Here is a 27,796-nt window from a genome sequence, read left to right on the forward strand (position 1 = left end):
TTTGTGTTGACGGTGATTTTCAAGCTCTCTTATTTATTTTATTTTGTTAATGTGTGGTTTATGCTTTTAATTTGTTCCAAGTCTATGGTTTGCTCTAGTTTTTGTGTTTGAGAAGTAAAATTCTTCTCCAAGTGTCATAAAGGTCCTGACAAAAACCCTTGCATATGTGGTAAATAAGGGTATCTATAAGAAGATTTTTGTGTTTAAGTGGGTATAGAAACTCGAATCTAGTTATGTATACAAGGTTATAATTCAAGAGTCATAAACGTAGGTGGCATCTCATAGCTAAATTGAGTGAATACCACAAGGGTCAAAGATGAATAAGAAGAATAGTAAATGAGCAAGTGCGAAAAGTGGATTAATGCGTGGTAAGTAGTTACATGTGTTTTCTGTGTGTATGGTTGCATGTGTGTATGTTTAAGGCACCCATTGCACCCAATTCATGGTTTCGAAGGGTGGACTAAGTCAAGCAAGGTGAAGGTTGTTGGTCCACCCTTCTTTTGAGAAAAAAGAGTGTTTCAAACCAACAGAAGTGTGGTGAGAGTTTTTTAGTGAGCAATACTTTCGTGGCTCCTAGGCCCCATCTACCCCCACTAGTCATCATATCTGATAGTATTTCCTTGTTCTAGAAAGTTAGGAATGGGACTATAACCCCACACTTCAAAAACAAGACTTTAGAAATGAGTTTTTTGTCATAATCATTTTTTAGACAAATAAAGTGGGCAAAATTATGGTAAAATAAGTATTCATAATAATTATGAAAACTTATTTTATCATTTTTTAGACAAATAAAGGAATGGATGCAATTATGATAAAATAAGTTTCCATAATAATTATATTCGCTTACCTTTGTCTAGGGGGCATGTCATATTGCTAAGCAAAAAATAAAAATAAAAATAATATTCACTCTCTCTCTCTCTCTCTCTCTCTCTCTCATTAATTTATATGTTAATAGTTGATTTTCCTATTATTACAAATGAAATAAAAAATATGCTTTTAAAGAAATGATAGACACTATATATATATATATATATATATATATATATATATATATATATATATATATATGGACTAAACTATTAAAAATCTTACATTCCTATAAATTTATTATTATGCTAATTATAAACAATCAGTGTAATAAAAATTTCCAAGTCATTTTTGTTCGATCAATCAATATCTTTCAAAATTGGTGGGGTGTCATTGGTTGACGGAACATAGAGCGACTCTTCTTCCACCCACCCTGTTAGGTTTCGGGTCAGATCGCCCAACAGACCCCTCATCAGATCTTTAATTTTCGATATGATTTATGATTCCTGCGTTGAAAGTTGGTAAGGTTTGGCTGATCAACACGGCTGCAGGGAAATCCTGCATAAAACTGCAGTATTCTCCCAGAGGCCACCCGTGTGCGAGCTCTCTTCTGATTGAAACCTCTTGGGGAGTGTGTGTGTGAGAGAGAGAGAGAGAGAGAGAGAGAGAGAGAGGGTGTGTGTGTGTGTGTGTGAAGATGGCAGACGCAGAGATCAACTTCTGGGGCGATATGCCAGAAAGTGAATACTATGCCTCTCAGGGTGTCGTAAATACAAAGGATTTCTTCACCACACCCTATGGCACTCTCTTTACTCAATCGTGGTTTCCTGCCAGTGGAGAGATTAAGGGTATCGTCTGCTGCACCCATGGCTATGGCAGTGACTCCAATTGGATGTTCCAAAAAATCCCCATCGCTTTTGCACAATGGGGCTATGGTGCTTATGGAACTGACCTGCTTGGCCATGGCCGCTCAGATGGCCTCCACGGTTATGTGGAAGATATTGAAAAGACTGCTTCTGCATCCCTCCATTTCTACCAATCCGTTCGCGACCTCGACCGCCACCGCAGCTTGCCAAAGTATCTTTTTGGTGAATCCATGGGAGGAGGAGCAACCATGCTCATGGTGCTCCAAGACCCCACAGGATGGGATGGTGCCATGTTCTCCGCGCCACTGTTCGAGATCCCAGGACCCATGAAACCCTCACGGATACATCTGATTGGCTACGGATTTCTTGGAGGGCTTGCTGAATCATGGGCTGTCATGCCAGATAGCAACATGGTGAAGAGGGCTGTGAAGGATCCTGCAAAAGGGAAGGTCATTGGCAGCAACCCGAGACGGTACCGTGGTCGCCCGAGGGTGGGCAGCATGAGGCAGATGAACAAGATGTGTGATATCATACAGAAGAGATGTGCAGAGGTTGACATACCCATATTGATCCTCCATGGTACATCAGATGACCTTGCTGCATATGAGGGCAGCCAACTGGTGTATGACAAAGCCAAAACTACTGACAAGACCATCAAGCTCTATGATGGCATGTATCACTCCCTCATTCAAGGCGAGAGCGATGAGAACATTGTGCGGGTGCTCGGGGATCTGCGGGAATGGGTGGACAGTAGGGCTAAGAAGGAAGCCTGCAACAATGATGAAGAAGAAAAGGAAGAGGGTGCTTGAAAGCTAGCTTTGTTTGTAGGCTCAACCTTATTGAACAAGGGCTTTCTGTATAGACAGAAAGCTGCTTTCTTATGTCTTTGGAGGCTCCTGCATTATAGCTTGTTTCACCTGTAAAAATAGCTTGTTTCATGTGGTTATTCAAAGTATTAAATATCTTGCTCAGTGCAAATTTCCAAAATTTTTCCTTAAATTTCAGGCTATTTTCTCGGCAATTTCAAGGAGACCTCAACCACCCATGCTCGTGAACTAGGAGTCTCCCCCCTCCCAAATTTCCATTTGTTTTTTTTTCCCCTAAATTTCTAGCTATTTTCTCCTCGATTTTAGGGAGACATGCTCGTGAACTAGTACCCAAATTTCCCCTAAATTTCTAGCTATTTTCTTTGCAATTTTAGGGAGACCTTAACTGCCCATCCTTGTAGACGAGGAGTCTCCCTGCACGCAACACAAATAGGGGCCTACAATGAGTAGAAAAAGAAATTCTATTGATTAATGAGGGAGACTTAGATAACCTTTGTTAGTGTTAGTAAGGTTTGTAAACCTTACAAAGAGATTTTTCTTAAACAAAAAGTAAAAAAGAAGAAGAGAATAAAGCTTGAGGGGCCCACACCATTGGCATGTCTTCTTCAATTATCTTGCCAAAAAAATTAGGTTACATGAAATAGCATTCAATGGGCTAAGTGGATAAACATTTCACAAAAGTCTTCTTTATTTTTAGACTACCTTTTCAAAGCATGACTAAAAAATCTATAGGGTTAGCATTGATCATTGTTTACTAAAAGGTTTTGTATTCATGATGGTTATGTTTCTTTTTTGTGTGCCTTTTGAAAAGAAAGGCCTTAGTGGCATTACAAATTTTGGATGATAATATAGATCTATAGCATGATCATTCATTGAATGCTTAAATATCTCACAAGGAAGAGATTTTGTTTTTGTGATTCAACAAGTTATGATTCTTGTCGCGTTTGTAAAGCCCTTTAAAACTAAGAGGTATTCCAAGAAAACACAAAAAAATCATGAAGTTGATGATTGGTGGGGATGATTGGTGGATGTCAATGTTGAAACTTATGTAAAATGCATATTTGAAAGAATCTTCAAAAGACCATTTCTTCTAAATGAAATATATGAATCTATCTTAAAGATATGAAAATGTAAAAAAGAATTACTATTTTTGCATTGTAACATTTTTGAGATTTTTGCACAAATTAAACTCTCTCTCTCTCTCTCTCTCTCTCTCTCTCTCTCTCTCAATCAATGATTTTTATTGGGATGAAATTTTTAAAAATTTGGCTATCAAAGGCATGGCCCCTATTTTTGGCTATAATAATATCCTAAAATTGTCTCCTATCTGATGATACTTGGTTGCCTATGGTCACTACCGTATGTTTTTTCTGACTATATGAGGTCGCCAAACTTTGCTTCTTGGGCATATGAAAATATCCTATTTTTAGAATTATAGGAGGTTGTATTGGATAAAGTATACTAGTGTATGTATGGTTACAAGTACATTTCTATACCCTATCATGAATACCTCTTTGAAATCTCTCTCTCTCTCTCTCTCTCTCTCTCTCTCGTAAGGCTACATCCAAATCTCCATCATAAAGCTTTTCCTCCCCAGTCACAATCTTTTTGGGCATGACAACCAAGGCAGGGGACCAGAGGGTAAGGCTGAGTATTCCCATGATATTTTAACTCAGAAGGATTCTGATATGATTAATTGACATCTTGCTGACATGTGCAATGTAGAGGAGGCAGGTGAAGGAGACCAAGGGCAAAACGCTGAGGCCGAGGCGCCAATTGGGTGAGGAGAATTGGCAGAAGCCCCAAATTTGTAGAAGTGGAATTGCTCCAACCAGTTGATTTCTTCCTTGTATTAGAGAAAAGGTTGATGTCGCTAATGTGGTGACGCACTAGGCTCTGGTTAGGAGTCTTCGGTGGAGAGGGCTTGTGTGAAACACAATTAGTACTGCAGATCTGCAGGCAGTGGACACGGCCAAGCCAACAGGAGCAAGCACAGGACGAATTGCAGGTGGGTGAATACCACAGAGGCCAGGAGGGCATGCACAACTAATCAAGAGGGCGAGAGGGTGGTTTGATGACCACAATCACCACCACTAGGGAAATGGCGGTGCGGCGGCGATCTCTGGCGAGGCCGGGCGGTAGTACAGGCAAAGTCTCACAACAGTGAAGCAAAGGCAGAACACTGAGGTTTCTTCCATGAGGAAAATGCAAGGTTTGTAAAAATGTACCATCAAAACTTTCTTAGAGATGAAAGTGCAACATGATGGTGGATGACCATGGCTCAGATACCATGTAGAAATCTGGGGTACACCAGAGGCTAGAGTGTTCACACCAAATGAGTCAATAGCCCTTTCACACTACAGAGACTCCAACTATTCCAACACTAGGAAATTATTAACCAAGATGGATGAGGATTTACAAGAGAGAGATATGGTACTATTAGAATGATCGCCGAGGAATGTTTTGAAGAACACATTTAAGTTAGAAGTCACACCCAAAGCTAAGAAATCGAATTGAGGTAGTTGAAGCCCTTCAGAACCCAAAGGATGGTATATGGATGGAGATGAGAAGGAATACTAATAGGTTTAACTATGTGAAGTAGAGCAAATGATTGACTTGGAGCTAGTATTCACCAAAGTGTTATGGTAAGATAATCATAAAGAAATCACTTACTATACCAAACTTGATAAGATTGGGGTTCTAAATAGTCTAACTAACTCAAAGGCACAAAGTATGGATTGTAGAGGAATTAACCACAATGTAGTTCAAGCAAAAGAATGCAAAATTAACCAAAGTCAGTGCAGCTCGAGAAGAAGACGATCGATCAGTCTATTATCATTGATGATTTTTGTTAAGTCCAAAACCAAACATGAACCAAAATGTACACAAAAAACAAACCCAAATTATTTGTTTTATACCTCGTGTCATAAATCATGAGGAACAGCCCAACAATCGCACATCGATACCTTCCAAAGTGGAGGTGTTGGGTTTGAATTTACCCTAGTGGTATGTAATTTCAGTACCAACTCTCACAATTTTTATTCTTTTTGAAGTAACATGCCATACTTGCCCTTGTAAGCACATGACCACTTCTTTGCTTCTAAATATTAATCTCTAGTAAGCACGTCTTTGCCCTTGTAAGCACATGACCACTTCTTTGCTTCTAATATTAATCTCTAGCCACCTCAAAATAGAACATTAAATCAAAATTATACCATCATAGAGGCAAATAAATTTAACATCATTTAGTCAAACTTCAAAGCATCTTCTACTTCACCGATGCTAGAGACTTTGGCTCATATGATGGCAAATAAATTTAACATCTTTTAGTCAAACTTCAAAACATCTTCTACTTCATCGATGCCAGAGACTTTGGCTCATGGAGGATTTAAAAAATATTCATGAATCCCTTCACGGTGTAGATAGAAATAAGTTTCAAGATAAGATTGTAGATCTTACAAATATTGACAAAAGCTTTCAATGTATGGCTTATTTTTTGTGTTATGGGCACTTATCTTTGCTAGTAGTATTATAAATGAAGCATACCTATTCCATTAGTCATTAAGTCTGAAAAGTAGAAACTTCAATCTTGCTAAGGTATTAGCGTGGTAGCCTGTGAAATCAAACCAAGATCTTGCTCTCTATATTATTGGATTGCTTTAATTTTGATATAAACCACCGGCATACACCAAAAGCTGAGGCCTGTCCTGGTTATATAATAGTTGGTCAATAGAGTTTGTAGGTGAAATTGCATGGCATGTCTCTGATGCCACAATAGCTGGTCAAAAAAGTTTGTAGGTGAAATTACATGGCCAATCTGCATGCCATCATGGCTTGTCCAGCTTCTCTGAGCCCCCTCCTGTGGTACTAATGATCAATCCTCCCAAAATGGAATTCTAATTTACCTAGGTTGGTATCATATAAGGTTACACCAAATCAGAGTATAGGCAACCATAATAAGCTTCTTGAATTATTTGAAGAACAACTTTTTAATTTTGTAAGCTATATCTGATCTGATAGTCCTCTTGTGTGCGTGATTCATCAGCCTGTAGTCCCTACATATCAAGAAAAAACTTTGCTCTGGTTTGAGAGCCTATAATAATTGGTTGATTAAGCTGCTTGCTACATTGACTACCATAAATGGAAACGGCATACTGCGAATGTTTGAAGGTGGTAACAAACTTCATTCCTATGATTGAAACACAAGTACAAATAGATTGCATTGACATCTTCAAAGACTTCAAAAACTGTGGACTGCTCTTGTACAGAACCTCATTTACTTTTCTCAACTTTTAGTGTAGTTTCATTGTTAACCTTTATGACTATCCTCAAGAGTGCTCCAATTTACAAATTCATACGAATATGATGCAACTTACAAAAAGGGGTGACACTCAACTCGGTACAATCATTTACAGTCTTTTTGAGTGGGGTATCAGAGCATTCAACACACCAGATATGGAAGATCATCAAAACAAGCACGATCACACATAGCCATGATTCCAACCGGAGCTTAAACAAGTCTCCAGCTACCTGATTGTCTGTTGCATTCTGCCAAAGGTGGCTCATCCTTATGAAACCTCCATGTTCTCATGATTCCTCTAGCTGTTTCAAGGGCTTCTTTCTCTGCCTTCTCTCGGACACGGTTTCTTGCTTTTCTTAATGGTCTTCGTCTTCCTATATTAAGCACACATGGAGCATTTGTATCCGAGCCATGGTTCGTTTGTGTTTGTATTCTTGAGATGGACTGCCCAAAAAATCCCATTTCTAACTGTCGATTGGCAGTTTCAGACACATGGCCACGTAATGCTTCCGATGTGTATAACGCACTGGTAGTATATCCACCTCTGAACCCATCTGCAGGAAAAAGGTTTTCTCCACTCACGTGCATAGCATTGGCCTGTAGATTGTTGCATCTTGGAGAATCCAAAACAATCCCTGATAGATACTGTGAGTATTCACTTTTTAAAATCGGGTGCATACAGGAAAAGCTTGAATGTGGATGTAGCCTTTGCTTGGACACATGGGGTCGAGAACAGCTTTCTTTTGCCTTCACTTTTCGACATTGTGTATTTGGTTGACATTCCAGGCTGTTTAAGCTATAGTGACTTGAATCCTTTCTGTGACTAAGCCACAATGAAGAGCTGCTGATGTCATACACCATGTCAGCTAGATCCGCACCCAGCTTGAATCTTGTAAAACAGCATGTTTTTTTCCCAGAATTGCAATGAAAAGGTTGCAAAAACTGAGCATGAGGTTTCTCATGTTGGTTAAGTGCTTGAAGACAAGACATCGATCTTGCAAGCACAAAGCCATTCAGCCCAGCTATAGGCAAGGCACCAACCCTACCAAAACAGCATGTCCAAAATCAAACTTTGAAGTTCACCAAAAAACCTTACACCACATCTACTGGTGTATGCAGACTCACATGTACTGAGACCTCATGTACACTAACTTATATGAAGCATTAGAGCCATTTTATCCAAGCCAACCATTGCTTTGTAATGACACACAAAATTGACCATAAGACCAAAAATAGAACGTAAGAGAAGTAGGACTGTAATAGAAGAAGATGCAAGGCTCTATTATTCTACTTCAAAACAACAAAAAGGAAAGGGAACAATAGAATCAATGTTAACGAGGCAGAGCGTGTCTTGGAATCAATTAACTGTATTAAAAACACAAATGACGACACGTCACGCGCACTCACACAATAAATAGGATATGTGCACAGTAAACCACGCTAGGGGACGAACCCGCTCCCCCACCCCCCCACCCCCAACCCTCTTTTCAATTATATTACCAAAACGAGTCTGATCCGAATACAAGATCTTGGGTACCCAAGGTTCACCACAAGTACATGCAATGAATATTAAACCAAGTGTCGGCTCTTGTAAGGATTCCCAAGCAAGCCTTCGTAGGCTCTTCCGCCCTGCGTAAGAACATAAGAATAATCTGCTCCTTGAATCCCTATGCCCTGTGTAAACATTTCAAGGAAGATGTGTTCCTGAACTCTTCTGTCCTGCATAAGAGTTCCGAAAGGTCCAACAATCCACACCAAACGTTGAGTCTTCAAATTTTCACAAGGGCTCTCACACACACAAGTGCTACGGCACTCCCGGGAAGCCTTCTTCATGTGATCAAATGTCCCCAAATGCTTTTAGCGTTCAATCAATCACAAATCTGATGCACAGCCTGTTTTAGTAATTTAGGAGCAATAAAATCCTTCCAAAAAACAGTTGTTGAAGTGTTGCCCTCTCCTTAGATCAAGTATCTCCGCCATGGGGCTGTCTAGAATAGAGAGGTCATAGAAGTGAGGTAGGCACCTCCAATGCCAAGCAATAATGGCTTTGATCTGGTGATGGTGAGGATGCCGTGGTTGGGATCTTGGTGGGCATGGCCGACGAGCACAACATAAGATGACTGCTCTATCAGTGGTGACTCCTTGGGAGCATGGCCAGTGCCCTGATGGCCCAATGGAGAAGGTATTAGAAGGTGTGTGGGCTGGGTTGCTAGTGCTGGTGCTGGTGCCGAAGAAATCTGTCAGGGTCCTCTGTCTAGGAACATCATGGCTTGGTCTCCTATCTGAAGAGGGTCTCTCTGTGTCTCTTGAGCTCAAGTAGGAACAATCCCAGGCATCTCTGATCCTCAAACTCCATGACCCTGCGTAACGGCCCAAAACCCTCTTGGAAGAGGCAATGATATCTCCCTCGGATCTCATAATAGACTGTACATCGGCAAATGTAGTGCTCCTTTGTCTCTGCCTCCTGGAAGCATAGCTGACAAATGCGGTCATCCAAGATCTGATGTACATATCACCCTGTCTCAATCCGCAGCTGGTGTGATGAGGTCCGGATCTGTCCAATGGCACAACGTATCCCATGTGATAGGTGTACATCCATGTACACCGGGCGGGTGATAAAATCATCTCGTGAGAGGTGTAGAAAATGGCTCTTGTAGAGAGAGAGAGAGAGAGAGAGAGAGAGAGAGAGAGAGAGAATCACTTTTGTGATGCGTAGAAGGGAACCACCTTAGGTATATATGTAAATATATATATATATATATATATATATATATATATATATATTGATAAGCCCACTGTTCCAAAGCTTTTATCCAAAATCTTTTATAAGCTTTTAATACGTTGCTTTAATTCACTAATGAAAGTCTATGCCGCTTATGCCAAGGTGCCCAAACCATTACTTATGCCGACATTTTGGCTTGTCCCGGATGCCCACACACTTATGTGTATGAAAACCTTTACTCATGGCCCTCTTTATACGATGTACAACCTCACTTTTAATGAAGACCTGCACAAACACTATAAGTGAACATAATGCATAATGCTATAAATTAAGTTAAGAGTTCACTTACCACTTGGCAAAACCCACAAAACCACTTCTTTAGACCCAGACAGGTGTGCGCACACACATCCACAGTTGCATGGACTCTGACATACAAAATACCAGGCATTTTCCATGCAACAAAGTTCAAGCAACCATCAATGATGCATATGCACATGTAAACTTGGATAGCCACCCATTTGATCTCTTGCATTTAGTAAACCCCTCTCTGCCATGGAGTACACCGTGTGTACATGGCTAGAGTGTTCAAAACTTACCGTGCCTTGGGGTACACGCTATGTACATGGCCAAAGCGTACAAATCCCACATGTCCCGCCTGGAAAGTCCGAAGGCAATCTCTATGGGCCATGCGAGAGATCCCTTCGTAATCGCACCATGTTCTAGATATCCATCATAGGTCTCACCTCTTGAATAATGAGTGCAATCTTGACTCAAACCTCCTCCTCAGACATCTGCATGAAAGGGATAACATTGAGAAGAATTCTCCAATATTTCATCTTGGAGCAACAAGAGGCAGCCAACTATTGCCTTGTCTTCTACTGATGCAAAGTACCGGGTCGCTTGTGGTGCTCCTTGCAAGGTTGTGTGGCTGCGGAGGTTACTGGGCGAGATTGGGTTTCCATAGAAGGAATCCACGGCCATCCAATGCGATAACCAGAGCTGTATAGCTATTGCTCGGAACCCGGTCTTCCATGCCCGGACCAAGCACATAGAGATACAATCTCACTTTGTTTGTGAGAAGATTTTGGCTAGTGACATCTTGCTTGTTTATTGTTCAACAGGGGACAATGCGACAAACCTCTTCACGAAGTCTCCACCTTTGGCAATGCTCTAGCAGCACTCCAACTCACTGGGGTTGGTTCCACATCCAAGAGCTGAAAGGGAGTGTTAGCAGTCATCTCCTATCTGTACCGTATTACTTAGTAGGGAGTGAGGTCTCTGTTGTGGGTGTGCCCGCCTAGTTAGGAGTAGTCTCCATTTTTTTCTCATTTTCCATGTTTTTTCCCCAGTTTTTGCTAGTCGTGGGGGATCCTGAGAGCTGCCCTACTGTTTTCTCTCCTGGCTGACCTGATATGGTCCTGGTCGACTGGTTTTGTGCTAGCCGACTAGAGGTTTTTCAATCATGGACCTCTTTAGTGGCTGTCAGTTGTTTTTGGGCTGGCCGACTAGCAGCCTAGGGTGGTATAAATACTACCCTTGCCCCCCCACACTTCGTTGTATATAGCAGAGTTTATACAGCTTCTAAGTCTCTATACTTCTGCATTTTCTTTCTCACAGCAGTTGTCTCATTTTCCGCTGTGCATTCCGACAAACGATTGCAGCATCCCCCCCATACAAAACAACACCACACCACCCCAACCACCCCAACACCCCCCCCCCCCCCCCCCCCCCCCCCCCGCGCGGGCCGCGTGAGGATAATGGGGGCTCTGACGGATTACAGCCTCTTTAAGTGCCTCCCAATGGAGCCTGGAGGTGGTCTTATTCATGTTCTTACATGTGGCAGCGAGAGAGTGCCTCTGACATTGGCATACGACTATCTTCATTGCGAGGGATGGAGCCCCGAGTATGCTCACAGAAGGGCTAGAGTAGAGTGGACCCTCGTTGAGGGTAGGATCAACGATCACCTGGCTCGCATTCAACCACGCACAGATTTCAACTACTCTCCTTTCAAACCAACTTCCAAAACCCACCGTAGAGAGGGGGCATTGAGCAAGTCTAACTTATGCTGATTATCTCTTGGAACATTCATGGGATGGACGGGCCTCGCTTCCGTGCCAGGAGAGGGGTTCTTCTCCAGGAAACTAGGGGGGTGTTTGCATCTCAATGAATGAACAATTGCTCCCTTCAATTCTGGACTTGGGCACCATAGTTCAGGTGAGAGCTCAATAGTATTCATCAAGATTGGGGATGTTGCATGTGCAAAAGTCTTGCTGTACTTGATCCAACCCTAAGCAGCCCTAAGCATATTATTCATTAGGAACTGAAACTACACCAACTAGGTGTGAATGTCCTTGAGCACCGTCTCGTGAACAATACTCACTAAAATGGACTAGCCACAATACACGTAATCACTGAAAGATACATCAATGCTCAAGACAATCTGCAAAAGAGAAGCGCTGCCATAGTTACCACGGAACGGGAACGTTCCGGGAACGTCGGATGCAGGAACAGGAGCGGGAACGGGAACGGGAGCGGATCGGGAACGTCGGGGAACGCCACGTCATATGACATGTCAGCATATGACATAAAATGACAAAACATTTAAAATATCCAAGATTAAACTTTAAAGTCTTAAACATTAAAAATTTAAAGAGTCCAGACTCCAAATAGAAACTGAAAAGAAAGTACATCGCATGAGGATATATAGAAACTGAAAAAGAAAGTACATCGCATGACAAGTACAAAACTAGCCTCAAGGGCTAAGGTAATTGGTGAGTCAAAGACTAGTCATCAGCAAGTGGGATCTCATCCTCCTGTCCAGGCTGTCCCTCAATCTGCTCATCCTCATGCTGCTCCACATCATCCTCTCCCTCTGGCTGATCCTCACCATCATTGTCATCAAGATCAAGGCAAAATCCAATAAATGGCTCTGGAGTACACTCAGCTATAAACTTGTTAAGCAAACGCAAGTTCGCATTAACAAATACAAGGTCATTTGCCTTCTGGACACCAAGCCTATTCCTCTTCTTGCTTGCAATGTTCCCAAAACTGCTCCATAGGCGCTCACATGGCGAGGAGCTAGCACCCTGGCTAAGCACTCGAATGGCCAATCTTTGCAGCAATGGTGTATCTGCCCCATAATCCTCCCACCACCGTGCATTGGATATCTTGAACCTATCATTTTGTGCATCCTGCAAAGCGAAGAGGCCTCTCTTTTGTCGATAGAAGGAAAGGTCTTCACGAACCCTCCTCCTATCATCTGCACTGGGTACAAGCTTCCTCAAGATATCCTCCCAACCCTGCACAACCTCTGCATCTGTCTCTTGTCCTTTGCCTTGAAATTCTGGATCCACCACAAATGCAGCAGCCTCTAATGCAGAGTGATACTCTGTCCACCTACCTGTCGCAAGATGAGATAGCTCCTGTCTCCTACCCCCATCCAAAGTCTGTAGAGATAGGATTCTCTCAATCATCCTGTCCATCCCCTCGTACACCTTGCCAATGCAAGGCTCATCTCCATCAAGAAGCCTCAACATAAGAATGATTGGCCGCACAACCTGCAACAATACCTCAACAGTGTCCCAAAAAGTGTCATCAAGAACTATGGACTTGCATCGAATACCTGCCACACTGAGGTACGCTCTCGCCATGCATCCCACTCCTCACAAACTACAAGCGGCCTCAAATGATTCTTCACTTCAAAAAGACGCTTTAGCATAAGGAAATTATATGTAAAGCGTGTATCTGAATACTTTAAGAGATCCTTTGAGGATCTCTGTCGAAATACAGCCAAAATGTAGTGGTGGCGAGTGATAAATGAAACAATGTGATTGCCCATTTCAATAAAAGGCTCCACCCACTGCATCTTACCAATATCTTTGAGGAGATTGTTGAGCTCATGTGACATGCAAGGAGTGAAGCAAATATGTGGGTACCTATCCTCAATGAGCCTCCCTGCTGCCCTGTTTGAGTTCTCTCCATCAGAAACAAACTGGATGACATTATTGGGACCCACGTAATCAATGGCTTCACTCCAAATATTTGCCAATCTCTCTGCAGTTTTGCCCGCCTCTGAATTGTCAATAGCTTTAATAAAAAAGCTACATCCTCTGGAGTACGCAAGGATACCCTGAATGGAGCGGCTCCTAGTGTTACTCCAACCATTAGTGACGCCACATCTACGCCATACATCCTGAATGGGTCCCAAGGCATCCTCTATGGCCGTCCTCTCTGTGGCTAGAAGTGTAGTGCGCAATGCCTCGGATGAGGGTGGAGCATAGCCAGGTCCGAAAGAAGCAATCTCCTTCACCATATCTGCAAAGTATGGGTTGCGGGCCTTTACCAAAGGAACATCTGCAGCATAAAAAAACTGTGCCACTGATGCATCTACTTGTGCCCTCCTCCCACGGTGCCATGATGCCACAAGACTAGCCTGCACTGGACCTCGTGAAGCCTGGGTCTGGGAAGCATTTGTTCCATGTGCGGATGGCTGTGGAGCAGCCCCAAATAATGGGGTAGATGCACTCGCTGAAGATGCCGCGCCTGCAGGTGTAGCTGATGATGATGTACCTCGAGGATCAAGAACAAAGGGCCGACTCCCTGCTGCATCAAGTCTATCTGCAAGTGCCTGCAATCGTATGATATCTGCTCCTGACACTGTAGGGCAAACAGAAATGCCTTTGCCTCTAACCCCCAACAAATGGGCTCGCACACGATCCGTGCCTCCAGTCTTAATGGATCCACAAAAGTGGCACTTCCACTTGCGTGACCCTCCTCTTGCACTATCATATCTGGACACAAGATCCACCTCATTCCACCAAGGGGATCTGCTTTCTGCATCTATGCCACCAGGAGGTGCCATTGAAATTGATAAATGGCTGAAAATTAAAAAAACATGCAAAATGGCCTTGCATGAGACATAAGTAAAGTGTCCACAAAGTGGAAAAAAACGCAGCAAACTAGAATCTCCAAAATCCAATGTTCATTGCGTCAAATTTTAAATCTTACCTGCTCAAGACTCGAGTGCCACCCGAGCAAAAGAAGGGGCCAACTTGCCAAGGCCCAAGAGGAGGGGCCAAGAGGAGGTAGGGAGAGTGTGCGGCAGCCAAGGCTCAAGCCTCAACGAGGTAGGGAGAGTGTGGGGCAGCCAAGAGGAAGGGTGGGGTAGTAGGTGGAATGGAGAGTGTGGGGCAGCCAAGAAAAAGGGTGGAGTGGTAGGGAGAGCACTCAAGCAGCAGGCTCAGCCAACAAAACGTAGGGAGAGTGTGGGGCAGCCAAGTGGAAGGGTGGGGTAGTAGGTGGAATGGAGAGTGTGGGGCAGCCAAGGGGGCAGCCAAGAAAAAGGGTGGAGTGGTAGGGAGAGCACTCAAGCAGCAGGCTCAGCCAACAAAACAGGCGCAGCAGCGAAATAAACCCAAACGCTGGATAAAAACCGCCGCCGCCGACATCGCGAACATGTGCACATGTCAGAACGCCCGGAACGGGCGTTCCGCCCTACGTTCCGGCGTTCCGATCGCCGTTCCGCCACGTTCCCCGGCAAGTCCCACGTTCCGGCTCCCGTTTCTGCGTTCCGGGCATGCGTTGAGCTTCGGACCGGCGTTCCGGCGTTCCAGGAAGGCGGAACGCCGTTCCGCGGTAACTATGAGCGCTGCACAATACACTACCATTGGGGCCGCGAACCTTCCCCCCCCCCCCCCCCCCCCCCCCCCCCCCTTCAATACTGAAGTATATTATTGGAGTATTTTTATTTGTGTACAAAGTTCCAAGGGCTTGCTAGCCAGAAAATCCATGCAATGCATAATATGAAGACATATTACCCAAACAAGTATTTGCTGGTGAAGAATGTCGAAGCCGGATTGGTCGAATGAGTAAATACAACCAGCCCCGACTCCTCATACACCTGGAGTTGTGTGAACACGAAACTGTCGTTCTGAGACCATGCAGGAACAGGTGCTCTGGTACTAGAGCCTGTCTCGCACAACTCGCAGAGGAACGGGCTTGGTCCTCCCAAGTGTAGGCACACAGACAGGTGCTCACACTCTACAAGTACACGAACAGGTACTTGTAGTAGATCTGGTACACAAGCTGGTACTATTAGGGTTTCAGCAGGTATAACCCTGAGTACAGTTCTGATTTTCAGCAAGTACAGCTGGTACGGTCAGGTTTTTAGCAGGTACAACAGGGAGTATAGTTCTGATTTTCAGCAAGTACAGATGGTACAGTTAGGGTTTCAGTAGGTACAGTGGTTGGTACACGTGGCACAGCAGGTGCCCGCAGTAGGTGCACAGCAGGTACAGCCGGTACTGCAGGTACAGGAGGTAGTCAGTACTGCAGGTACAGGAGGTACTGCAGGTACATAAGGTACTGAGGATACTGCAGGTACAAAAGGTGGTGCAGGTACAGAAGGTACTGAGGGTACAGTCACAGCAGCAGGTACAATTAGGGTTTCAGCAGGTACAGCAGGTGCAGAAGGTGCTGAAAGTACTGAAAGGAGCAGTTGACCAGCAGGAAAAGGGAAGTGAGCCAGGGAGAGTTGGGCGCCAGCTTCTAGGAGGAGGGAAAGTGCAAAGAGGTGGAAAAGAATGGGGGAGAGGAGGTGGAGGGGTCCAAATCCCTTGTGCCATGTGGCACAACCCACCATAATTAATGGTGGGCACCTCCTTAAAGTGTCCACACTTATGAGGCCCTGTGTGGGTGCCCAGCGTTTGGGCTAGCCACACTTTTGACCTTGGGCCCCGGACACTGAGCTGATGGCCGGTGTCCAACTTTAATAAATATGAACTACTAAGGTTATTAAACCTTTGCAATAATAATCAAGGGTTAAATGAATGCTTACCACCTGTTCACATGCCACAAACCATGTCAGAATACAGGGCATTCACACGGCTCACAGGTGGGCGTCCCTTTCCCGTGAACTACACATCATAACAGGCATTCACACGAAAACAAGTCACACGAAAACGATTTCAAACAGGCAGAGATGCATGCATATGCATTATGCAATGGAAATCTCCCATTCCTAGAACTTGTAAATAGCACGTCTTCCTGCGCACGGAACTGGCTCAATGAGAAGCCTAAACTGGGATCCTTGACAGTGGGTTCCACGTCCTGGCCACACCATCGGTGACACGAGGCCTAGCCTCCCGTAGGTGACACGAGTCTTGGCCTCAGTACAGGCGACACGAAGCTCCCTAGCCTCCCATACCTTGGCACGAAAACACAGAAAGACAACTTGGGCGGCCAAATCGTGGCAGGAACACTAATGCAAACACAATGAAAAGACAACAGAGAGGAGAGAGAGATGAACTGTATTCTCAATATATTGATATGGTACAAAAAGATGCCTAGCCTTACATAGGCTCCCAAAATGCCATGTAACCTGGCCAATTGTTGTCGGCCAGCTCCAGTTGTCCACGATTGAGGTAAAATGCTAAAAAGACCTAAATGCTCCTGTCAGCCAGCCCATGTGTGAACACCTGCTGTCGGCCAGCTTCCTGAGGCCTGATACTTGTGGACTTGTTGCTTCTTCCCTGGCTGAGCCTGCTAGAGCCCTCACTCTACCCTAAACTACTACCTAAATCAAGGATTAGATCTGAGGTTAACCATGTGACATGGGTCACCTCGATATTTATGCCCACAGTAGGGCGTCGAGGCAAATGGATTTCTGGATACAGATGCGAGAAGAGCCCGCTCAGGCTAATTTTTGGTGCATAGTGTGTGAAAATATACCCAAAACAGGTATTTAATCCAGCCCAAAAAGGGCCAACTTCAATGCTGGCCGACCACTACCTCATATAAATATGAGGCTCCATCACGATCATCAAATCCACGTGGACTTTGGCGCCCTGCACCTCAGGCTGTGTTTTTCTTCTGCGTTTCATCGCCTGCTGGACTCTTCGTGGACTGCACCTCACTGTGTGCACCACCACCTCCTGCTGGTCAGAATACGCCGCCTTACATCAGGTTCATCTGCTGCGTTAACTGCTGCTGAACTGGCCGCCTATATCAGCCTCACATCAGCATTTCCGCCGCCCACATCAGGTTCACCTACAGCGCCTACTGCTGCTGGACTGGCCGCCTACATCAAGCTCACAGCAGCGTTTACATCGCCTACATGAGGCTGACTTCATCGTCTATATCAGGTTGTCTTCAGCGTTTGCATCAGGCTTATATCAGCGCTTTCATCAGGGTCACTCCAGCTCTGATATCTGCGTTTTATGGGACAGCAGCTCTCTCTGCTTATTCGGAGTCTCACATAGAGCTCCTGTACTGGACTTCATCTTTTATATTCACATCACCATTGCATGCTGTGTGTTTACTCTGATCTTTCATATATTTGGTCCTTTGGTCTCTTTTGCTCTCACACATAGGAGGGGACTTCGACATGCTAGAGGACCCTGCGGACAGACAAGGAGGTTGTTTGACACTGTCTTGAGGGACGGGGGGCAGACAAAGTACTCTACCTGGGAGGAGCTGATTCTCACCATGAGAGGACAGAATCCCTAGCAACTAGCCAGAATTTGGTCGCCTCCGTTTTTCTAGGTCAGACAGGAGGATGCACGGACCAAACCTCTTCCGCATTGATAGATTCCATGTGGATTATTAGTAGAGGAGCTTTGTAAAATTTCCCTTGATTGCCTATGTTTGGCCAATGGCCTTATAAACTGCTTCCCTACTATTGAAAGTTGTTGCATTATAATCAACCCCGTGAGTCGCTGACCCACATCTTATAAAACCCAGATTTGTAACCCTGATCATTCTTACCATCCAACCCTGCTGGGATATATCAACCATTACCTCTTCACTATTTGAGCTGCCATATTTAAATCTAAAACAATGTGATAAATTATCATGGTCATCAGCTCCCTCCTGCCGCAAATCAGCCCACAGCTCGGGCATCCATCTGTGACTCTCTTACTTGCTTTTCCGCCTTCTGCATGAGCTCTTTACCTTCATTTACATTTGCATGTGTAATCCTAGCTTCCATATTATTGACCATTATGGGGTTTGTGCATACATAGACACATCACTAGCATATCCATCAGTAGTACCTCGTACCCCATTGGTCCTCCCGTACATGTCATTCGCAGTATGTCCATGGCTCCCATTGGCCCTTGTATAGACATTGTTGGGCCCCATGGGCCTCCTTGCAACATCAGCATCCACAGCCCATCATTGCGATGGAGGGAAGTCACCTAGTTCATCGACCTTCTCTCTGAGGGCAACATTGGTTGTAGTTGTAAGATGCAAGCGAGTAAAATGTTGTGACCATGAACTTTGTATGGTTTGTTTGCAAGTAGGGCAAGGATGATGCTCTGCTACCATCATCAACTGGTCACACCATCACGCATACACAGAAGAGATTTATTTTAGGTTAATGCAACATTGCAACATTTTTGTGGGGCCACCAGCAAAAGAAAGCACCAAGGACTTCCAATTTTCATTTGTGCTGATATGAATATGTGCTGTTAACTTTGGAACCACCATTTTCTCAAGTGCTTTTTGCCCAATGATAGATGGCCAACCAAGAGATACAACCAGTAGGCCTTTTATGTGCTCAAATGCTATGTGAACAACCAGAAAGGTAAGTGGAAGTTGTTTTTGCCTTTCATAAAAGCCATGCTAAGTGATTTCTTTTTCATTTTCTTTTGGCAAGGCTCTAAATGAGTCTGCATTTCGACACTCATTCTAGTCTCTAGCGAACCAAGTAACGAAACCCGTTACCCTACCAAGAAATCCTAGAAGCAGTTACAAATACCTTGGCCACAACACAAGAGGCTTACAGCCGGTAGGCCAATAAGAACCACCACCACATCAAGTTTTCACAAGGAGATTGGGTACATCCCCAGACTATGACGCAGAGGCTAAAGCAAGTGGGCAAGTCTTGTGTCACGTGCATCCCGCACTTGGATGCCATGTAGACATTTCTGTACAGAAGGTGCAGGACCTGGGATGGTGAACTGGTCCCATGTGAGCCCAGTCCGGGACGAGTCAGCCAGGGATCCATCTTAGATGTCCGAGGTCAGGTGTGCATTGCCCTGCACAGGAGTCTAAGGTCAGGTGTGCACTGTCCTGCACATGAAACAATGCCAATCCACGCTGTCAGTCTCCCTCTAGAATGATGTCAGTGATTCTGTGTATCTGGTATGGTACCGGATGCCAGATCACTGAGTAGTTAGTGTTTAGGACAAGGGGCCAGCCCATAGGGCTACCCCGGATCTTAGTGTGGGCATGGGAATGGTGTGGAACCACCCCCATGAGGGCCGAGAAGGCCCAAGCTGAACCCACCAGCCATGGAGGGGCTGTAGGACAGCCCTAGGGCAAGAATAAGGCAAATTCCAGGAGTTTACAGCCTTTTCATGGCTGTAGGGCAGGTATGGGGCAGCCCATACCGGCTGCCCAGCCCTTGGAATGTGTGCAAAGGCCTTGCCCAGCCATTGGGAATCAGGCGCACCACCTTTTTCAGCTTGTAGGGAAAAACGCAGCATTTTATGGGATTTAATTCAGCATTTATTGCTGAATTTTCACAGTCGTGGGACATTAAAAGCTGGCCGCCTAGTTCTATGCTGGCCGACTGCTCCTGTGTGGGTAGTATAAATAGAAGTGTCCATAATCCCATTCATTCATCTCATTATTCACCAAGAGCTCAAGCAGATCAAGGGCTAGACAATTGTGCCAAGGGAGTTGCTAAGCAAAGGGGTGGAGAACTGAAGGTCAAGGGCAGGGATTTTCCAACCAAGAAAGGTCAAGAATTCTGTATTTTCTTTTCAGATTCACATCATTCTAATAAAGCAAATACACCATCCGTGGTGGGGGCCCTACAGAGAGTAATTGGGACCCAGTACTGTGTCCTCTCCATCTCTCCCTCTCTCTCTCTCTATTTTCTGCGCATCTCCTTTCAGTTTGTGCGTTAATTTCCGTCGCAAAAAGAGTGCTGAATTCTGAGTATTGAAGTTACCGATTCTTCTCCGAAGCTTCCACATGTTACATCTTGTCCAAAGTTACCCTTTCGCAGCTTCAAACCTCTTTGCAGTGTGAAGACAATCAATGAAATCTTGCTGAAGCTCCCACTTGTCCCGAAATGGACCATGCACAATGTGTTCCACGTCAGTTGGCTCAAGCCTTATGTTGGTGTGGTACCTTCACAGGCTTCAAGTGAGCCACAACCAGAAGCGCTCGACAAGGTTGAAGAGTTGATACTGGATCCATTAGTCCTCCATCTCTTCAAGCACAGCACTGTCGTTGCCCGGCACAACTCCTTATGAAGTTTTGAGATCAAGGCCACATGAAGCGGTTTGTCTTGAAGAAAACTTCTTTCAAGAGTATTCGGCATCAATGACAGACTACCTCAAAGCAATGCAACTACCGCCAACAAGCCAAGCAAGAGGAAATGTCACATGCATCCCACAATTGGATGCCACATGCACATGCTTAAAATATGAGTGAAAGAATCAAAGGAAGGACATTGTGCATTTTGTGAGCCCCTGAGTCACCAATGCACCTCCAAAATTGGTAAAGTTGTCCTATCGTGGAAGTCCCATACCATCATCATAGCACACTTGTGAAATTGAAAGCAGGACACAGGTTCCAAGAGCTTATTAGGCAGTTGGTGGGCACCGGAATCTCTGGAAAAATTGTTGAAATCCATCACGTCAGTCACTAGGTGTGAAACCCAAAGTCCACTAAAATTAGTCGTCGTTTGAAGGCTCCAGAAGATGGCACAAGGGCCAGAAGGCTGCCCATAGGGCTGCCATTTTGGGTACCCAAGTTGACCATCCAAGGACAAGCTGGCCATTGCACAGCCTATGGTGGGTAGCAGCAACAAAGGGAACGGTTGCATGTACTGCGGTTGATCCTGGTAACACACAACAGGGCCTTCTTTATACCTTTATGTGGTGAGAATCTTTAGCATCCAAATTTACAGAGTAGAGAGAGAAGAAATTAGAATAAAGTAGATGACACCTTATTGGGTCCCAAATACCCACTAAAGCCACCCCCCTCCAACAAGCAGGAGTATTTACTTATATTGTTCTTTGGAGAATGTTGTACAATGCTTGAGAAACACATGACATGAATGCCCAACGCAAGGACGAGGAAGACCATATGTCGGCTGAATATCCACCAATTCCGAGGCACTGCAAAAGACTCTTCGGGCCACTTATGCAAGTCCAGATAGCTATAGGACTGCACATCTGCTGGCTGAATGCTGAAGAGGGATTCCAATGATTGCCTGAAATTATTAGGATAAATATCTGCTGCTTGTATTGCTGCTAAACTTTGCTGAAGACTGAATGAATGAATGAGGAATGATGCGACTGCTTTTATATGCCAAAAGGCTGCTGGTCAGCCAGTTGATGCTGTCGGCCAATTCCCTTTTGGACAAAATTTGCCAACTAATAGCATTAAATGCTAACAAATGCTAACAAATACTGGCGACTGAATTTGAGATGTTGTCAGCCTGCTGCTGACTGCACAGGTTCACGATATGCTGCTGATGCCACCAGGGCAGCCTCTTCTTCTGGCCGACAGGGACAGCAAGGTCCCATATGCTGTCAGCTGGCTCTTCTTAGGGTTTATGGATGAACATAGCCCCCCAAATCAGGTTGTCAAGTTTGCAAGGAGTGCTTCTAAGAAATTCTTCCATGGCTCTCACTGGCTCGACAAGCTTTGCTCCGTACCACTGGATCAATGATGCCAAAGCCTCCTGATGAAAAGAAAGAATGACAATGTCCCAAGAATCAAGATACCTTGGCACAAGTGTTTGTTGGAAGGTTGTGGCTTGGCCGCCTACATTCCACATGGCGTGAACGCTACTAGGATGTGTGACCTCCCCGGAAGTGGCCCCCAATTTCCAACATAGTATCAGAAGGCATGTTGGGATGTAGCTAATAGAGCTAGTTGACTTGTTGATTCCTTACGATGGAGCTGAACGAAGGCCAAATGCGTGTATGAGCAGATGGATAAGCTTGCTGACATGCCAAGTGTAATCGCGGGCCAAAAAGAAGGTTGTGTGGGTAAATCCTGAGGGCATCAACCGTGACATCATTGACAGTGCGAGAAGCCTCTAAGCCCCATATAATCCGAGCCTCTGGGTACCCTATGTCCTTGCCACTGAGGGAGGGTGTTGGAAGGTCGTGGCCTGGCCGCCTACATCCCACATGCATAGAGTCCCAAGCAATGGGATCATACATAAATAATAGAAGACAAGGTTCATTCTCATCCCTCCACCAATTTTCGTGGCTTGGAAGGGATTAGAGTGGTGGAGGTTAAGCGTGCAGCGGCATGAACACTACTGGGATGGGTGACCTCCCCCCAATTTCCAACAATGTTGCCATTGACCTTGAGAATCTAGATTAGCCATCAAATCTGGCTGATGCAGGAACCAGAGAAAGACCAACAAGAGGGGTTGTACCACATCATGGCGAGGAGGTTAACTAAATTACCACCCAACCAAGGAAATGTGTGTTGTGCTATAGTAGCTTCTTGCAAAGGCTCATAAGAAGAGGTGCACCTACTGGTCCTGAAACATCGTATCTGACCAGAAAGCCCCTGGGGATTGTGATTGGGGCTGGGACTAGATGGAGAGCTTCTATAAGAAGAGAGTCAACATACGACATGATCAGCATAAGGACAAGAGACATGGACGAGACAAGAATTAAGTTAGAGCAGCAATATCATCTTGGAAAAGCGACATTGAAGCGGTGAAGAGTTGAGGGCGGCAGCCAGTTTTCTCCCTTCAAGTGCAAGCAATGCACCAGTCAAAGACGAACATAAGTATCGTGTCAACTCTTTTCTTTCTCTTACCCTAAACTCATCTTTGCTGCCTGATACAAAGGCTCATTTTCATGTGCATGTAACCTACCTGGCATTACCTTGAGACAAAGTCATTAACTAAAATTGCACAGCACTTTTCTGCTTTAAAACAAAACATAAGTAAATAATAAATGCAATAATTCTAATCCACCAGAACTGCCACACAGCCAGATCTCAGAAAGCTTTGATATAGAGCTTTCTTTAAACAGAAAACACACACAAAATTTGAACAAAAAAAAAGATTCAAAAATGTAAAAACTTTTTGATATATGGACAAATGCTTGAAACTTTTTGATATATGGACAAATGCTTGAAAAAAAGATATTTAAAAAAATTTGATGTAAGAACTTTTTTTGTGCAAGCAGAAAAGGAAGAGGAAGGTACCCTTCACAAAACCAGCATGGTTGATTTGGATGTGCCACACTCGTCTCCAGTCTTGTGAAGGGATTTTCAAGCAGACCTGAACCTCTGCATCTGGGACAATTTCTGTGACCTTCCCCACTTTTATCCAAAAAAAGTGTGATGTTCCTTGCCACATCTTGTAATGTATCCCACTGCAACGAACCAGTGAAAAGAAGAACCCAGATGTCAATTAATTTTTTTGTCAAATATCATTAAGATCACAAGATTAATGAGCATGACAAGAAAGAAATCTCACATAGAACCCATGATTATATGCTAATTGTTCACATAACGTCAAGGTGATAAGCTAAATATTCACATAAGGCCATGATTATAAGCTAAATTCTCACATAAAGAGCATGATTATAAGCTAAACGGCGACACAATATAAGCCAAGGTGCTAACACTAAGACCGCAAGATAAATGAGCATAACAAGAATGGCATCTCACATAAAACCCATGATTATATGCTAATTGTTCACAAAGTATAGTGATTTTAAGCTAAATGTTCACATAATCCAATGATTAGAAGGTAAATGGTCATATAATCCAATGATTATAAGCTAAATTTGTCACATAAGAACAATGATTATAAGGTAAATGGCCATATAATACCATGATCAGAAGGCCCAAATTTGAGTTACATTTGAGAGAGTGAGAGGTGGCAGGCGCTTGATCTAGCCAAAACCCCCCCCCCCAAAGAAAGCAGAAAAGCTAATTTAGACATTCAAGCTTTCGCATTGATGAAGGTAGGGTTAATTGATTAATCCTCTAATGATGAAATAATTGCTGTACCTTGGCACTTGCCCGATGTTAGGAGACGAGAGGACAGCATTTGTCGCGAGTGTATTGAACCTTCCGATACGAACGAACCCAAATGTCCACGCGTGAGCTCGTGCGAGTGTGAGCTATGGTTGTTCCCTTAACACAATTTATTTTCAAATACAAACAAACATTTCTCCATCCCTTTGGCTTGGCAAGAAATGGTTTGGGTTGCCTTTGTAAAAAGAAGGTCATGACTCATGGTGTTGTATATTTTTGGCTTGCTTTTGTCAATCACTTAGGCCCTTTAGAGACAGACTTCCTTGACCACCCATCTTTCACATTTTTAACAGCCAATGAGAGTGCACGATTAAGCATGGCGAGTGCCCTCCTACACAACCAATGAGAGTGCACAATTAAGCACAGGCCAAAGAGGTCAAAGCAGTTGCTGAGTTGGATGCCACCTTGTGCCCCATAAAGTAAAAAAGTATGGGTAGCCAATTTCCCCTAGACACAGATGCACATGGTTACCTCCAACCAACTAGGAGTGTTATAAGGTCCACTTTCATGAGATACATGTCCCATGAAAAGGTTTGGGTTGTGTGTAAAGGGACAGTGCCCATCCTAATGCATTGAATGCCCAAGTTATGGGCATCAATTCTTTTGGGTACCCTAGCAGTGTGTAAAGGCAAGGCTTACTAATGTATTGGAGTTTTGGTTATGTTTTAAAAATTAAACTTAAAAAAATCTATATTTATATCTTTTCTTTGTTTTTCCCTCTCTACTAAATCCTCTCTCTCTCTCTCTCTCTCTCACACACACACACACACACACACACACACACACACACATCCAAGTGTAGTAGATTGGTTACCTCATGGAGTTGTTATTCAACATGTCCCGTGTTTGAATCTTACTCCTGTCGGATAGATCATATATTGGTCTCTTGGGATTGTTCCTACGACGTTAAAAAAGCTTCTCTCATTGGGTGTGTGGGTAAATAAACAAAATGGGCTAACCCTTTTATCACCCAAGTGTGGTAGATTAGTTAGGTCATGGAGTTGTTATTCAACACATCCCGTGTTTGAATCTCACTCCCATCCGATAAATCATAATTGGTCTCTTAGGATTGTTCCTATGATGTTAAAAAAGCTTCTCTCATCAGGTGTGTGGGTAAATAAGCAAAATGGGCTAACCCTTCTATCACCCAAGTGTGGTAGATTAGTCACCTCATGGAGTTGTTATTTAACATGTCCCGTATTCAAATCTCACTCCCATCACGATGAATAGATCATATTTGGTCCCTTGGGATTATCCCTACGACATTAAAAAAGCTTCTCTCGTCAGGTGTGTGAGTAAATAAACAAAATGGGCTAACCCTTCTATGACCCATGTGTGGTAAATTGGTTAGCTCATGGAGATGTTATTCAGCATGTCCCGTGTTTGAATCTCACTACCGTTATGAATAGATCGTATCTGGTCTCTTAGGATTGTTCCTATGATGTTAAAAATGCTTCTCTCTCTCTCTCTCTCTCTCAGACCCTTGGGGTCTTTTTAACCAAAGGAAAGATATACTCTAACAACAATAGAGCGATTCTTCTCTTTTTCTTTTTTTAAGAATTTCAAGTCATATAAGTCAATATACCTAAATTTTTCTTTTTGTTTACCTAAATGAGCATTCTATCTCTGGCCTAGCGGCACTAAAGATGTTCACCTAAATGAGCATTCTCCTTGCATAAGAGAGGAAGAAGAGAAGAGAAGAGAAGAGAGAAGATGCAAGGGTCGGTTCGGGAGCATGCACTTATCCAACCCTAAATGGGTTAACTCCTTAATGTGAAGACGCTAGGGGCTCACTCCACCACCACTTGTGTCACTCAATTGGAGCTTTCCTTGAGCTAGATAGGGAGAAATGAGAGAAGAAGCTATGGAAGCTCAACTCCTACCTCAATGCCTTGATGTGTGTAAGAGTAAGAGAGAGAGAGAGAGAGAGAGAGAGAGAGAGAGAGAGGGAGGGAGAAAAGGAAGCATCACCTACAAGCACACACACACAATCAAGCAAACAAGCATGCATCAACACACAAGCTCACCACCATATCCAGAAGAGAGCAAGAGGGAAGGAGAAGAAAACTCAATTGTCATAATGGGATTGTATTTCATAAGTAACTTATATACATGAGCTCTCTTTTTACAATGGCCGGCCACTCATTTATTAATTGGGGGCTTAAAATTGGTTCTCTAGCTCTATGTAGGCTTTTTTGCTCTCATGGTCAGCATTACACCTGTCCATAAGCTCGGTCATCACATATCTTTTTACATGAAGCACTCAGCGCAGTTTTGCATAAAAATGAATTACATGAAGCATAACCATGCTTTGAGTAATGTTAACCATTGTGATTAACATACCCCCTCTCGGTCCATCCCTGAGAATTGGCAAGAAAGGTCAGTGGCAGTAGTAGTAGAGGGAGTAGGTGTGGACAAAATCATACTGTGATTTGGTGTACTGGGGGGATTGATGGAAAGCTTTTTGGCTTGTCCAGAAGGTCTTCCCCATCACATCTTTGAATGTTTGGAGGTGCCAAGTGGGCATCCACTATATGTATTCATAGTAGCCAAAGAGCTGCTTGAGTGTAGGGCCTTTATTGATGTCGAAGAGCTGCTTGAGTGTATGGGCTTCAAGATGTAGGGGGGATAAACCAGGGAAAGTTGAATTGGAGCTTTGGGTTATGATGTTGTTTGGTGCGGAAGAGGTCTTAGGCCCATCGATGCAGATGGGGGTCGATGTGGAGATGGCGTGGAGCTTTGTAGTATTTAGCCTAGATGTGTGGTTTGAGGAGGAAGGGACGTCGCCAAACCAGCTGCTCGCCCATAAGATCAAACGTAATGGGTTGAGCATTGGAGTGGGGCACTGAATGTAGCCCACCATGTTGTCGCGGTGGTGCGGGTGATGTTGTTTCCATGCATCTTGCTTTGTTCGATGCAGAGCCGGAGGACATGAATGGCCATGTGGTCAGTGATCTTGGTTAATGGAACTTGTTGGAGCTGTCGGCCCAATAGGATGCAAATGGCATGCTCAAACTTTGTGCAATCCAAAGGATCGCATCGGTTGAGGGGATGAGAGGGTGGTGGAGAGGGAGGCATCTAGGAGTGGAGGTGGGCTTGCCGATGAAGAAGGGAGGTCCTTGGGGAGCAGTGGTGGTGGGCCCAATCCTAGATGGAGAGAGGAAGGTGGTGAGGGTGGTGTTGATGAAGGGGGTGGTGAGGGAACACGAGGAGGTGTGATATGGGGTTTGGGAAAGAG

At 44.2% G+C, this 27,796-nt stretch overlaps 1 protein-coding gene and 1 pseudogene across 2 annotated transcripts; one reads left to right on the forward strand and one right to left on the reverse strand.

The window, feature by feature from the left end:
- The first annotated feature begins 1,206 nt into the window (after positions 1–1,206).
- Positions 1,207–2,660, forward strand: LOC147617024 (caffeoylshikimate esterase pseudogene; annotated as a pseudogene). The gene has a single exon (XR_015262372.1). The product of XR_015262372.1 is annotated as a caffeoylshikimate esterase pseudogene (transcript).
- A 4,010-nt stretch (positions 2,661–6,670) lies between these two features.
- Positions 6,671–24,673, reverse strand: LOC147617025 (uncharacterized). Its single transcript, XM_086776659.1, has 4 exons — positions 24,532–24,673; positions 24,352–24,413; positions 23,719–23,888; positions 6,671–7,842 (listed from the first exon to the last, which is right to left on the reverse strand). The coding sequence occupies exons 1-4, from the start codon at positions 24,569–24,571 to the stop codon at positions 7,011–7,013; spliced, it is 1,104 nt and encodes a 367-aa protein (XP_086632785.1). The 5' UTR covers positions 24,572–24,673; the 3' UTR covers positions 6,671–7,010.
- Positions 24,674–27,796: the final 3,123 nt, after the last annotated feature.

The sequence above is a fragment of the Cibotium barometz genome, chromosome 37, assembly GCF_041138505.1.
Source record: "Cibotium barometz isolate CiBa-2024 chromosome 37, ASM4113850v1, whole genome shotgun sequence".
In the NCBI taxonomy this organism is placed as follows: Eukaryota; Viridiplantae; Streptophyta; class Polypodiopsida; order Cyatheales; family Cibotiaceae; genus Cibotium; species Cibotium barometz.